The sequence below is a fragment of the Mastigoproctus giganteus genome, chromosome 13 (genome assembly GCF_048544385.1).
Source record: "Mastigoproctus giganteus isolate SK-2022 chromosome 13, ASM4854438v1, whole genome shotgun sequence".
In the NCBI taxonomy this organism is placed as follows: Eukaryota; Metazoa; Arthropoda; class Arachnida; order Uropygi; family Thelyphonidae; genus Mastigoproctus; species Mastigoproctus giganteus.
In genome coordinates, this window is record NC_143587.1 from 115,886,939 (window position 1) to 115,899,565 (window position 12,627).

The 12,627-nt window shown below is 38.5% G+C and overlaps 1 protein-coding gene across 1 annotated transcript in view; it reads right to left on the bottom strand.

Moving 5' to 3' along the window:
- LOC150076380 (uncharacterized) overlaps positions 1 to 12,627 on the bottom strand; it is a 178,577-nt gene that overhangs the window by 17,732 nt on the left and 148,218 nt on the right. The window contains exon 7 of the mRNA XM_090387342.1: positions 9,677 to 9,801. Coding sequence (XP_090243468.1) covers positions 9,677 to 9,801 — 125 coding nt within the window. The remainder of the gene's footprint in view (positions 1 to 9,676; positions 9,802 to 12,627) is intronic.

Consider the following 12,627-nt stretch of genomic DNA (forward strand, 5'->3'; position numbering starts at 1 on the left):
CCTTCCCACATAGCTACAGAGGCACCTTGCATCATATGCCGCTGCTAATGCTAATACTTATGCTAATACACATTAATATCATACAAAAATAACAATAGGAAAAGCTGAACTTTATATCCAAGAAAAGGTCTCTCTCTCTCTCTCTCTCTCTCTCTTAATGAAAAATCCCAAACATGAAAGGTATCAAAACCTATAGTACTTAGTATAGGCAGAGAAGTAAAGCAAAAGGCTCAAGCTAATGGGAGTGCTGTGGCTGGCGGGAGAACTGAAGGGGGGGGGGGGCAGTTGCCCTCTGAATCACAGCCTTTTAAAATGCACTAATTGCATGATGTTGTGGAGCAATTGGGTACGGAACATGATATTGCCAGGGGGATGTCTTTGTGTGTGCACGATGCAAGGAGTGTAACAAAATAAGGCGACAACTCAGCGTTGTTATGGGCCTATATGAGAGCTTGAACAACAGGGTGGATGCCCTCGAAGGATCTAAATTGAGGGGCCCATCAAGCTCTCAGCTGCCCACATCAACGCCAGTGCTTGCACTTGGTCATCACCCAACACAGCAGCAACCTCCAAGGCAGAATGAGCTGGTCCCACAGGAACTAGTAGTTGTTGTTGACTCTATTGTCAGGGAAACAGGGAACATTCTTTGTAAAAAGGATAGGTGGAATGGGACCAGGATATGTCTGACAGGGGCAAAGGTTGATGACGTTGTAGAGCAGATATCATCTTTTAAGGGCACAAAAGGTGATATAGTTGTACACGTTGTCACTAATGATATTAAGAGTAGGAAACCGGCAGAATTACTTAACAAGTACAGGTCACTGTTGAAAAAAAGCCGTGAATTAGGGTTGAATTTGAAAGTGTATGCAATTCTGCCCAGATACGATAGGAGGGAGTATATGATGAGAGCCTTGTCGATCAATTTGGCCCTGGAAAGATTGTGCAAGGCTCAAGGGGTAGAATTTTTTTCAGCCTGGTCTGTACTTGTTAACAGGAGAGACTGCTTCTACAGGAATGGGATACACTTAAATAGAAAGAGTGCAAGAATATTTGCTGATGCTATCGAGGCAGTGTTAGGTGGGTCGGAAAACTGCTAGCTTGGGGGGGGGGATACAAGGACTAATAGATTAACAGTAGCCACTGGCAGAGGTGAAAGTGATTCTTGCACTGCTTCTATTGGAATGAGCAGAAGCCTGGAAAACAAGATGCAGGATATTTCAGAGACTGCTGGGAGTCACTGCGGTACAAGTAAACACGTGGGTTGTGTTAGGGTAGCTACGAAGAGGAACAGGTCCATGTATACTTGCATGTACACCAATGCTAGGAGTTTGGTAAATAAATTTGATGAATTTGAGGTACAGGTGACCCCTGCTTAATGCTGATAATTTGTTTCGGAAAAACAGAGCACTAAGTGAATCCGCACTAAGCAAGCTCTGCATTCCCATAAGGTAACATATGTACAAATTTGTATTTGTATTTGTAAGTTGCGGTCAGTGCCATAGGATATTTCCTAATCAATAATAAACGATAGTGAAAATATGCACAAATGTCAGTCAAAAAAATTTAATATTCAAATATTAAATATTAAACAAGTAAAACAAGTTACAAGTAAACACATGGGTTGTGTTAGGGTAGCTAAGAATAGAAACAGGTGCATGTATACCTGCGTGTACACCAATACTAGGAGTTTGGTAAATAAATTTGATGAATTTGAGGTATTGCTCAAAACATCAAAGGCAGATATTGTTGGGATATCAGAGACGTGGTGTCACACAGATATAAGTAATGCGGAACTGGAATTTGGGGAATACAATGTATATAGAAAGGATAGACAGGACAGGAGGGGAGGAGGGGCTACGCTATTAATTAAGAAACACAAAGTCAAACGAAGTGAAGCCAGTTGACATCGATGGACAGGGCAGTGTTGAGTCAGTTTGGTGTGACATAAGCATAGGGAAATCAAAATTGAGAGTAGGAGTGTGCTATACGCCTAATGACTCTGATGAGTATAATAATATATTGTACAGGGAAATAGAATGGGCCAGTAAATCAGAGAGTCTTATAATGGGGGATTTTAATTTCCCAGATATTGACTGAAATTTGTGGGTTGGTCACTCGCACACTAGCAAGGCTTTTGTGGATTTATTGGATGATTGTTTTCTACATCAGCATGTTCGTGAGGCAACAAGACGGAGCAATACTTTTGATCTGATTATCAGTAGTGATTCTTCATGCATTAAGAACCTGCAGATAAATGAACCACTAGGTGGCAGTGATCACAGTGTGTTGAAGTGGGATTTACTCAAGGAGGTAACTACCATCAGAGGTAAAGGGAAGGGTTTTTGTTTTCGTAAAGGCGACTATGATGGTCTGAGAGTGTATTTAAATTCTATACAGTGGGACCAACTGATGATGTTACCAACAGCAAACTCAAAATGGGAAGCATTCAAGGAACTAATCTTGGTGGCTACCAGGCTTTACATACCAACTAAGAAATATTGTTCAAGGTTTAGGCCTAAATGGTTGTCAGATGGACTAGTGAGACATGTGGCAGAGAAGAAAAATGCATGGGATACATACAAATTAATGGGTGACATGGAAGCCTATGATAGATATAAGTTGGTCTGTAACCAAGTCACAAAGGAGATTAGGCAGGCAAAGGCAGACTATGAAAAATCCTTGGCAAAGGATGCAAAGAAAAACAGAAAGGAGTTCTTTACATACTTGAACTCGAGAAGGAAAGGGATGAATCAGATTGGTCCACTGGATATTGATGGTTCAACAGTTGAGGATCCTGCTCAGGTGGCTGAGCAGGATCCTCAACAATCTAAACGAGTATTTTGCATCTACATTCACGCATGAGGAGTTATTCAGGAAGGAGAATGATGTAGGTAAAGTAAACATTGGCAGTGAGCTGGATGATTTTGTAATAACTGAGAGGAAAGTGGAGGAGAGATTGTTGAGGATAAACATAAAAAAGGCACCTGGGGTGGATGGGATCTATCCAGTTATATTAAAGGAGGCAGCAAAGGAAGTATGCAAACCCCTAGCCATAATTATGAGAGCTTCTTTGGACTCAGGGGAGGTACCCATAGACTGGAGATGTGCAAATGTAACCCCAATTCACAAAGGAGGATCAAAGGCTGACACAAGTAATTATAGATCTGTTAGTTTAACTTCTGTTCCAGGTAAATTAATGGAGGCACTGGTTAAAGAAGCACTGCAGGATCATCTAGACAAGAATTCAGTTATAGCTCAGACGCAGCATGGTTTTGTTAAGGGCAGGTCTTGCCTGACCAATTTGATTGGATACTATGATGTAGTCACAAAAGAACTGGATGCAGGGAATAACTTTGATATTATATATTTGGATCTTAGAAAGGCTTTTGATACTGTTGCACATGGAAGACTGCTGCACAAATTGGAGCAGTGTGGCATTGGAGGCAAATTGCTGCTATGGATAAGGGGATGGTTGAGTGGCAGAAGACAGAGAGTGGTAATCAATGGACACTGCTCAACGTGGACTAATGTTATTAGTGGAGTTCTTCAAGGTTCAGTGTTGGGTCCATTGTTGTTTTCGGTGTTTATGAATGATATTGATGATGGGATATCAAGTTTAATGTCTAAGTTTGCAGATGATACAAAGGTTGGCAGGGTCGTTAAGGACACTACTGACGCTATGCTGCTGCAACAGGATCTGGAAAGGTTGAACAGATGGGCTGAGAGGTGGCAAATGAAGTTTAACATTGACAAATGTAAAGTACTACATATGGGTAACAGTAACCCCAGAGCAATGTATCAACTCTGCGGTACTACACTGACAGTGGTGGAGAATGAAAAGGACCTGGGGGTAATTGTGCAGGCAGATATGAAGTTCTCTGAGCAGTGCAGACGAGCTGCAAGAGTAGCTCATGGTGTCTTGTCAATGATATACAGGAATTTTTCTAGCAGGGATAAGGAGGTGATTATTCCCTTGTATAAGGCAATGGTTAGGCCACATCTTGAGTACTGTATACAGGTCTGGAGGCCTCATTTCAAGAAGGATGTAGAGCTGCTGGAACGGGTACAGAGAAGGGCAACAAGATTAGTAAATGGAACAAAGGGTTGCTCTTACGAAGAAAGGCTTAAGTTTTGCAAATTACAGAGTCTGGAGACTAGGCACCGGCGAGGTGATCTGATAGAGGTGTATAAGGCTTTGAATGGTTTGAGCATGCTCAATGCCAATGGGATTCTTCATCTTTCTCAGAATAATCACCTGAGAGGGCATAAATTCAAATTGAGGAAGGACGGATGTCGGATAGATGTGCGGAAATTTGCCTTTGGCCAGCGGGTGGTTGGTTGGTTGGTGGAACCGACTTCCATCACTTGTTGTTGAAGTTGATAGCCTAAACAAATTTAAAGCTCAACTGGACAGGTATTTCGAACGAACGGAGGGGTGAAATGGGAGAGGGTTTTTTTTTTTTTTTTTTTGGCTGATGCTGAATAAGCTTGCTTTCTTGCATCATATGCCTCTACTAATGCTAATGCTAAATATTTGTACATATAAAATATTCTACATTACATACGTATAAATGTAGTAACTATTCATGTATCAAAATTAAACTTAAAATGCTAATTAAAATCATGAATTTAATTGATCTAAATTGATTTTAATTGATTGATGAATTTAATCATGAAAAATATGTCGATTTTGGGTTGGCCCTCTTCTAAATAAAAAGTTTGACCCTCTTCTATATAAACTAAAAGGGGTAGATCGTATATATAGCTTAGCTTAACTTTCAGCACTCACCTCATAGTAATCCGCTTAGCTGGTTTAGCACTCACCTCATTACTATGAGGTGAGTGCTGAAAGTTAAGCTAAGCTATATATATGATCTAGTTATTACATTACAGCACATAAGAACTCCTTAAAAATCAAGAGACTAAAAGGGGTATTAATTTTAAATCCCCTGCAGCGTTACTACCCAACAGTAAAGTCACCCGATCCTTCGCCGCTTTGAAACCTGGCATGTTTTTTGCTTCTTTCAATATGAAAGTTCTTTTAGGCATTCGTTTCCAAAAAAGTCCTGCTTCATCTATGTTATAAACTTGTTGAGAAGTATAACACACAATACCCCTATTCAATAATTTTAACAAGTTCTTTTTTTAAAGTTTCGGCTCCTTGATCTGCACTTGTGGCTTTTCCCTAGATTTTAAATCTATTCAACCAGCCATTACCAGTTTTAAATGGTTTCACATTTTTTTTTTTTTTTTTTTTTAGATGAGTTTTTTTCAGATCGTCATATTGGCTAATCTAATCTCTCTCTCTCTCTCTCTCTCTTTTTTTTTTTTTTTTTTAATAATATTTAACTTAACTGAATTCTGCATTGGACATTATCTTCAATAAAATTAGTTAAAGTCTTTTCCATTTCAATCCTAATAGCTGGCCTAGCCCTAGTTGCTTGCAGTGGAATAGCTATCTTTCCCGCTGCTAAAATTAATTCTTTATTTTTTTTTAATTGTTCTTACAGTTAAACCTGCAAGTCCTAAATTATGGCACACATCCGTTTGTCATTGACGGGAATCAATTCGCTTCAAAAGGTCTAATTTAAATTTCAAATTCAGTCTTTTTCTTACATTTATATTCTTCGTATTGCACTCAGACATTGCTTTTCCATTCTTATTAGCCATTATTAACTCTTCTAAAATGTAACTGCGTTGGTTGCATTAATTATGATACAATGTTCAAGTAACCTGTCCATTACGCACGATGTCTAATACTGTACTGAGTGATGACTAGACTTCGGATAAATGCATATAATGCAAATATTACAAGCAATATACCTGATCATTTTTTAAAATGTTGATCTCGGAACTACATAACAAGTGACTGTACTGCAATTAAATTAGCATGCAAGAAAATTTCACTCAGCATGGGGAAAATTTCTCAAGTCGGCATGGGAAATGTTTTAATGCTGTTTTGCTATTTATTTTCAAGCTATCGACTCCATCAAATGAAACCATTTCTTTAAATATGCCAAAAATGCAATCTGTAAAACAGCGTTAAAGTGATCTCTGACAGCGTTATTGTCAGATACGGGTTATAATATAAGAACAGCATTATAGCAAATCAGCGTAAAGCAAACCGCATTGTAACGGGGGCCTGCTGTATTGCTCAAAACATCAAAGGCAGATATTGTTGGGATACCAGAGACATGGTGTCACACAGATATAAGGAATGCAGAACTGGAATTTGGGGAGGACAATGTGTACAGAAAGGATAGACAGGATAGGAAGGGAGGAGGGGTTATGCTATTATTTAAGAAACACATAAAATCCAAGGAAATCGGTGATGTCCACTGCAGCCAGTCGACATCGGTGGACAGTGCAGTGTCGAGTCAGTTTGGTGTGACATAAGCATTGGGAGATCAAAATTGAGAGTAGAAGTGTGCTATAGGCCTAATGACTCTGATGAGTATAATAAGACACTGTACAGGGAAATAGAGTGGGCCAGTAAATCAGAGAGTCTTATAATGGGAGATTTTAATTTCCCAGATATTGACTGGAATTTGTAGATTGGCCACTCACACACACACACACACACACACACACACACACACACACACACACACACACACACACACTAGCAAGGCTTTTGTGGATTTATTGGATGATTTTTTTGTACATCAGCATGTTCGGGAGGCAACTAAAGGGAGTAATACCCTTGATTTGATTATCAGAAGTGATTCTTCATGCATTAAGTATCTGCAGATAAAGGAACCACTAGGTGGCAGTGATCACAGTGTGCTGAAGTGGGATTTACTCAAAGAGGTAACTACCATCAGGGGTAAAGGGAAGGGTTCTTGCTTTCGTAAAGGCGACTACGATGGTCTGAGACAGTATTTAAATTCTATACAGTGGGACCGATTGATGATGTTACCAACAGCAAATTCAAAATGGGAAGTATTCAAAGAACTTATCTTGGAAGCTACTGGGCTTTACATACCAACTAAGAAATATTGTTCAAGGTTTAGGCCTAAATGGTTGTCAGATGAACTAATGAGACATATGGCAGAGAAGAAAAATGCATGGGATACATATAAATTAACATGTGACACAGAAGCCTATGATAGGCACAGGTTGATCTGTAACCAAGTTACAAAAGAGGTTAGGTGGGCGAAGGCAGATTACGAGAAATCTTTGGCAAAGGATGCAAAGAAAAACAGCAAAGAATGCTTTACTTATGTAAACTCTAGAACGAAGGGGATGAATCAGATTAGTCCACTTGATATCAATGGTTCAACTGTTGATGATCCTGCTCAGGTAGCTAACAAACTAAATGAATATTTTGCATCGACATCACACATGAGGAGTTATTCAGCAAGGGAAATGTCAGAGGTGTATTCAACTCTGGCAGAATCTTGTATTAACTGAGAGTAAAGTGGAGGAGAAATTGTTGAATATAAACACAAGAAAGTCACCTGGGGCGGATGGGATCGATCTAGTTATATTAAAGCAGGCAGCAAAGGAAGTAAGCAAACCCTTAGCCATAATTATGAGAGCTTCCTTGGACTCAGGGGAGGTACCCATAGACTGGAGATGTGCAAATGTGACCCCCAATTCACAAAGGAGGATCAAAGGCTGACACAAGTAATTATAGACCTGTGAGTTTAACTTCTGTTCCAGGAAAATTAATGGAGGGACTGGTTAAAGAAGCACTGCAGGATCATCTAGACAAGACTTCAGTTATAGCTCGGACACAGCATGGTTTTGGTAAGGGAAAGTCTTGCCTGAACAATTTGATTGGATACTATGATGCAGTCACAAAAGAACTGAATGCAGGGAATAACTTTTATATTATATACTTGGATCTTAGAAAGGCTTTTGATACTGTTGCACATGGAAGACTGCTGCACAAATTGGAGCAGTGTGGCATTGGAGGCAAATTGCTGTTATGGATAAAGGGGTGGTTGAGGGGGAGAAGACAGAGAGTGGTAATCAATGGACACTGCTCATCGTGGACTAATGTTATTAGTGGAGTCCCTCAGGGTTCAGTGTTGGGTCCATTATTGTTTTCTGTATTTATAAATAATATTGATGATGGTATATCAAGCTTAATGTCCAAGTTTTCAGACGATACAAAGGTTGGCAGGGTTGTTAAGGACACTACTGGCGCTATGCTGCTGCAGCGGGATACGGAAAGGTTCAGCAGATGGGCTGAGAGGTGCCAAATGAAGTTTAACATTGACAAATGCAAAGTACTACATATGGGAAACAGCAACCCCAGAGCAACTCATCAACTCTGTGGTACTACACCGACAGTGGTACAGAATGAAAAGGATCTGGGGGTAATTGTGCAGGCAGATATGAAGTTCTCAGAGCATTGCAGACGGGCTGAATGAGTAGCTCATGGTGTCTTGTCAATGATATATACAGGAATTTTTCTAGCAGGGATAAGGAGGTGATTATTCCCTTGTATAAGGCAATGGTCAGGCCACACCTTGAGTACTGTATACAGGTCTGGAGGCCTCATTTCAAGAAGGATGTAGAGCTGCTGGAACGAGTACAGAGAAGGGCAACAAGATTAGTGAATGGAACAAAGGGTTGCACTTACGAAGAAAGACTTAAGTTCTGCAAATTACAGTGTCTGGAGACTAGGCACCAGCGAGGTGATTTGATAGAGTTGTATAAAGCCTTGAATGGTTTGAGCATGCTCAATGCCAATGGGATTCTTCCTCTTGCTCAGAATAATCACCTGAGTGGGCACAAATTCAGATTGAGGAAAGACAGATGTGTGGAAATTTGCCTTTAGCCAACATGTAGTTGGTTGGTGGAACTGACTTCCATCCCTTGTTGTGGAAGTTGATAGCCTAAATAAATTTAACGCTCAGCTGGACAGGTATTTCGAATGAACGGAGGGTGAAGTGTTTGTTTTTTTTTTTTTTTTTGGCTGATGCTGCATAAGCTTGCTTTCTTGCATGCCTCTACTAATACTAGTACCGTACATGGGTTGAAGGGGCTGCCAGAAAGTTTGCTTTGGAAACTAAACATGGATTTCACTATTAATAGATTCATTAAGAAACCAGGTGGTTTACTTAATGAATCTATTAGATCTAGTTAGTGTAGGAAAATGGAGATCAGTTAATAAAATTTTTATTTCCAATTTAAAAAAGCCAGTGCGCTTGCTTGGCAGCACAGTATTTCATGAAACTAACAAATGATATCGACTGCATTTAGCTGTGCCAGCATCATGCTATTGATAGAGCTGACTGTGTACACAGTTGTCTATCTTATACAGAGATATAACCTTGCTGCATATTTTCTTCCCATCCAATAGACTTCTTGAATTTTCAGTAGGGAAACTTTGGCAAAAATTTACCTTGGGAAGCATTGTGAATGAAACAGAATAAAGTGAACCCCCATCATGATTACCAGTGGGCTAACACAAAATAAATATTAAAATATTAGTTTTTAGGACAATATCACAAGTTTAGAAAATATATCTTAATAAAAATTTCAAATATACCTGAAGCTAGCATTGTAATTTTACACTGTACTACTTAGAAACAAATTTTCAGATACAGGAAATTACTATTTATTGAATTCATTGGCGCATGCACTATGGCCATAGATGCCGATGTGCCTAATAAATCCACAAACAAACATACAACTGAATTCATATTATAACTGTACTTACAGTAAAATCTGTAGATAATGTTTGTCTCTTCTTTTCAATAAAATCCATTGGTGTATAGTTCTTGCTCGGAAAAAACAGTTCTGGCATCCATATAACTATATACTCATCACCATCAAGATCACCACCTCAATATTTAATAATGTAAAAATTTATAATATAAGATTCTATTTAGGTTTGTTGCCATTTTTAAAAGAATAATTTTAATTATTTTTAATAATTAAAATTAATATTTAATTATTAAATTAATTCTAATTATTATTATAATAGGATGATTATAATAAAGTAGAATGTCAGTAATCAGGAATAATCAATGTGAGACTGCTACTGGATAGCCAAATTTTCAGGATAATCAAACGTAAGGTAGGATTAAATAAATTTTGTTATAATGTATTAAGGTAAAAAAAGAAAAAGACTTTAAATTCCATGGAAAAAAACGAATTTTATTTAATTAAAAATAATAGTAACTTATACATAAATTCACACATTTACATATGTATTCTGAGAGGTATTTTACTGCAAGTTTTATTTGGAAAAAGATTGAAAGTAATTTTTTAAAATAATGTTTGATCGTTTTGTTTCATTTGTTGTGACCTTTTTTCCTGCTAAATCTCCCAAGTTCCTTAACAGTATCAATTTTGTTATATCACATTCTTCCTGGTTTTCTACCCATTTCAGTGCGGTTTTTAATACCATAATAGCTTTGCTAGTTGCTGAACCTGGATTTTCTTCGATGGAAACTTCCTCTTCTTCACTCTAATCCGAAGTTCCTTCTTTCAAATGAGCAGAGAAAATGTCATAATCTGAAAACATCTGAAACCCTTGATTGGGAGCATACAATAAAAGCCATTCGTCAATGTCGTTTTTCATCACAATCCTTGCATCCAGGAATGACAGAAAGAATTTTAATAAATTCTTCCTTCAGGAGTGTGGTCAATAAAATATTTTCGCTACATGTTCTTGAATCAGCCACTGCCAAGAGTTTTCGCCATCCACGGGCAAGAGTTAGTACAGAAACATCGTTCCAAGTCTAAGCAATCATAAAAACTGATTGCAGAACGTTCAAATTTTTATAAAACAAAATGATACCTTCCAAATCTTCATCAGAAAGAAAAATATCCTTTTTTTGTCTTTTTTTAACTTCAGGAATAAAAAAAATTTATAAACCAGTCTCGGAAAATAGAAACATTTATCCAGGCATTTTTCTGATTTTTATACAAAACAAGAAAATTAGAAATGTTTTTAAAAGCTCTTTGTTTTGTCGACTTGCTGGTCACAAGCAATGGCAATCTATGCGTCCCAGTGTGAAACCATAAACAAAGTGCACTCTCTAAGGCAGAATTTTCAGGTTTAAACATCATCTTTTAGCATTAGCAAAGGCACATGATGCAAGAAAGCAAGCTTATATAGCATCAACCAAAAAGGGGAAAAAACCTCATTCACCCATCCACTCACTCCAAACGTTTGTCTAGTTCTGCCTTGAATCTGTTTAAGCCATCAACTTCTATGACAGATGGAAGTTTGTTCCAGCAATCAAATGCCCGCTGGCTAAAGGCAAACTTCCGCACATCTATCCTACAACTGTCTTGCCTCAATTTGAATTTATGCCCTCTCAGGCGATTATTCTGAGCAAGAGTAAGAATCCCATCTGTATTCAGCATGCTCAAACCATTCAAGACTTTATACACCTCAATCATATTACCTCACAGGTGCCTAGTCTCCAGACACTGTAATTTGCAAAACTTAAGCCTTTCTTCACAACAGCAATCCTTTCTTCCATTCACTGATCATGTTGTCCTTCTCTGTACACGTTCCAGCAGCTCTACATCCTTCTTAAAATGAGGCCTCCAGACCTGCATACATTACTCAAGGTGTGGCCTGACCATTGCCTTATATAAGGGGATAATCACCTCCTTATCCATGCTAGAAAAATACCTGTATATCATTGACAAGATACCACGAGCTACTCTTGCAGACCGTCTGCAAGAGTAGCTCATGCTCAGAAAACTTCATATCTGCCAGCACAATTACCCCCAGGTCCTTTTCATTCTCTACCATTGTCAGTGTAGTACTACACATTGATACATTACTCTGAGGTTACTGCTTCACATATGCAATACTTTACATTTGTCAATGTTAAATTTCAGTTGCCACTTCTCAGCACATCTGTTCAACTTTTCTAGATCCTTTTGCAGCAGTGTACTGTCATTAGTGTCATTAACAACTCACCAATCTCCGTATCGTCTGCAAATTTGGATATTAAGCCTGATATACCATCATCAATATCATTTATAAATACAGAAAACAACAATGGACCCAACACTGAACCCTGGGGGACTCCACTAATAACATTAGTCCACGAAGAGAAGTGTCCATTGATTACCACTCTCTGTCTTTTCCCACTCAACCATCCCTTTATACATAGCAGCAATTTTCCTCCAATGCCACACTGCTTCAATTTGTGCAGCAGTCTTCCATGTGCAACAGTATCAAAAGCCTTTCTAAGATCCAAATATATGATATCAAAATTATTCTTTGCATCCAGTTCCTTTGTGACTACATCATAGTATTCAATCAAATTGGTCAGACAAGACTTCCCCTTAACAAACCCATGCTGTGTCCGAACTATAACTCAGGTCTTGTCTAGATGATCCTGCAGTGCTTCTTTAACCACTGCCTCCATTAATTTTCCTGGAACAGAAGTTAAACTAACAGATCTGTAATTACTTGTGTCGCCTTTTGATCCTCCGTGAATTGTGGTCACATTTGCACTTCGACCCAGGGTACCTCCCCTGTGTCGAAGGGAAGCTCTCATAATTATGGCTAAAGGTTTGCCTACTTCCTTTGCTGCCTCCTTTAATATTACTGGATAAATCCCATCCACCCCAGTTGCCTTTCTTGTGTTTATCTTCAACAATTTCTCCTCCACTTTGCTCTCAGTTATTACAAAATCA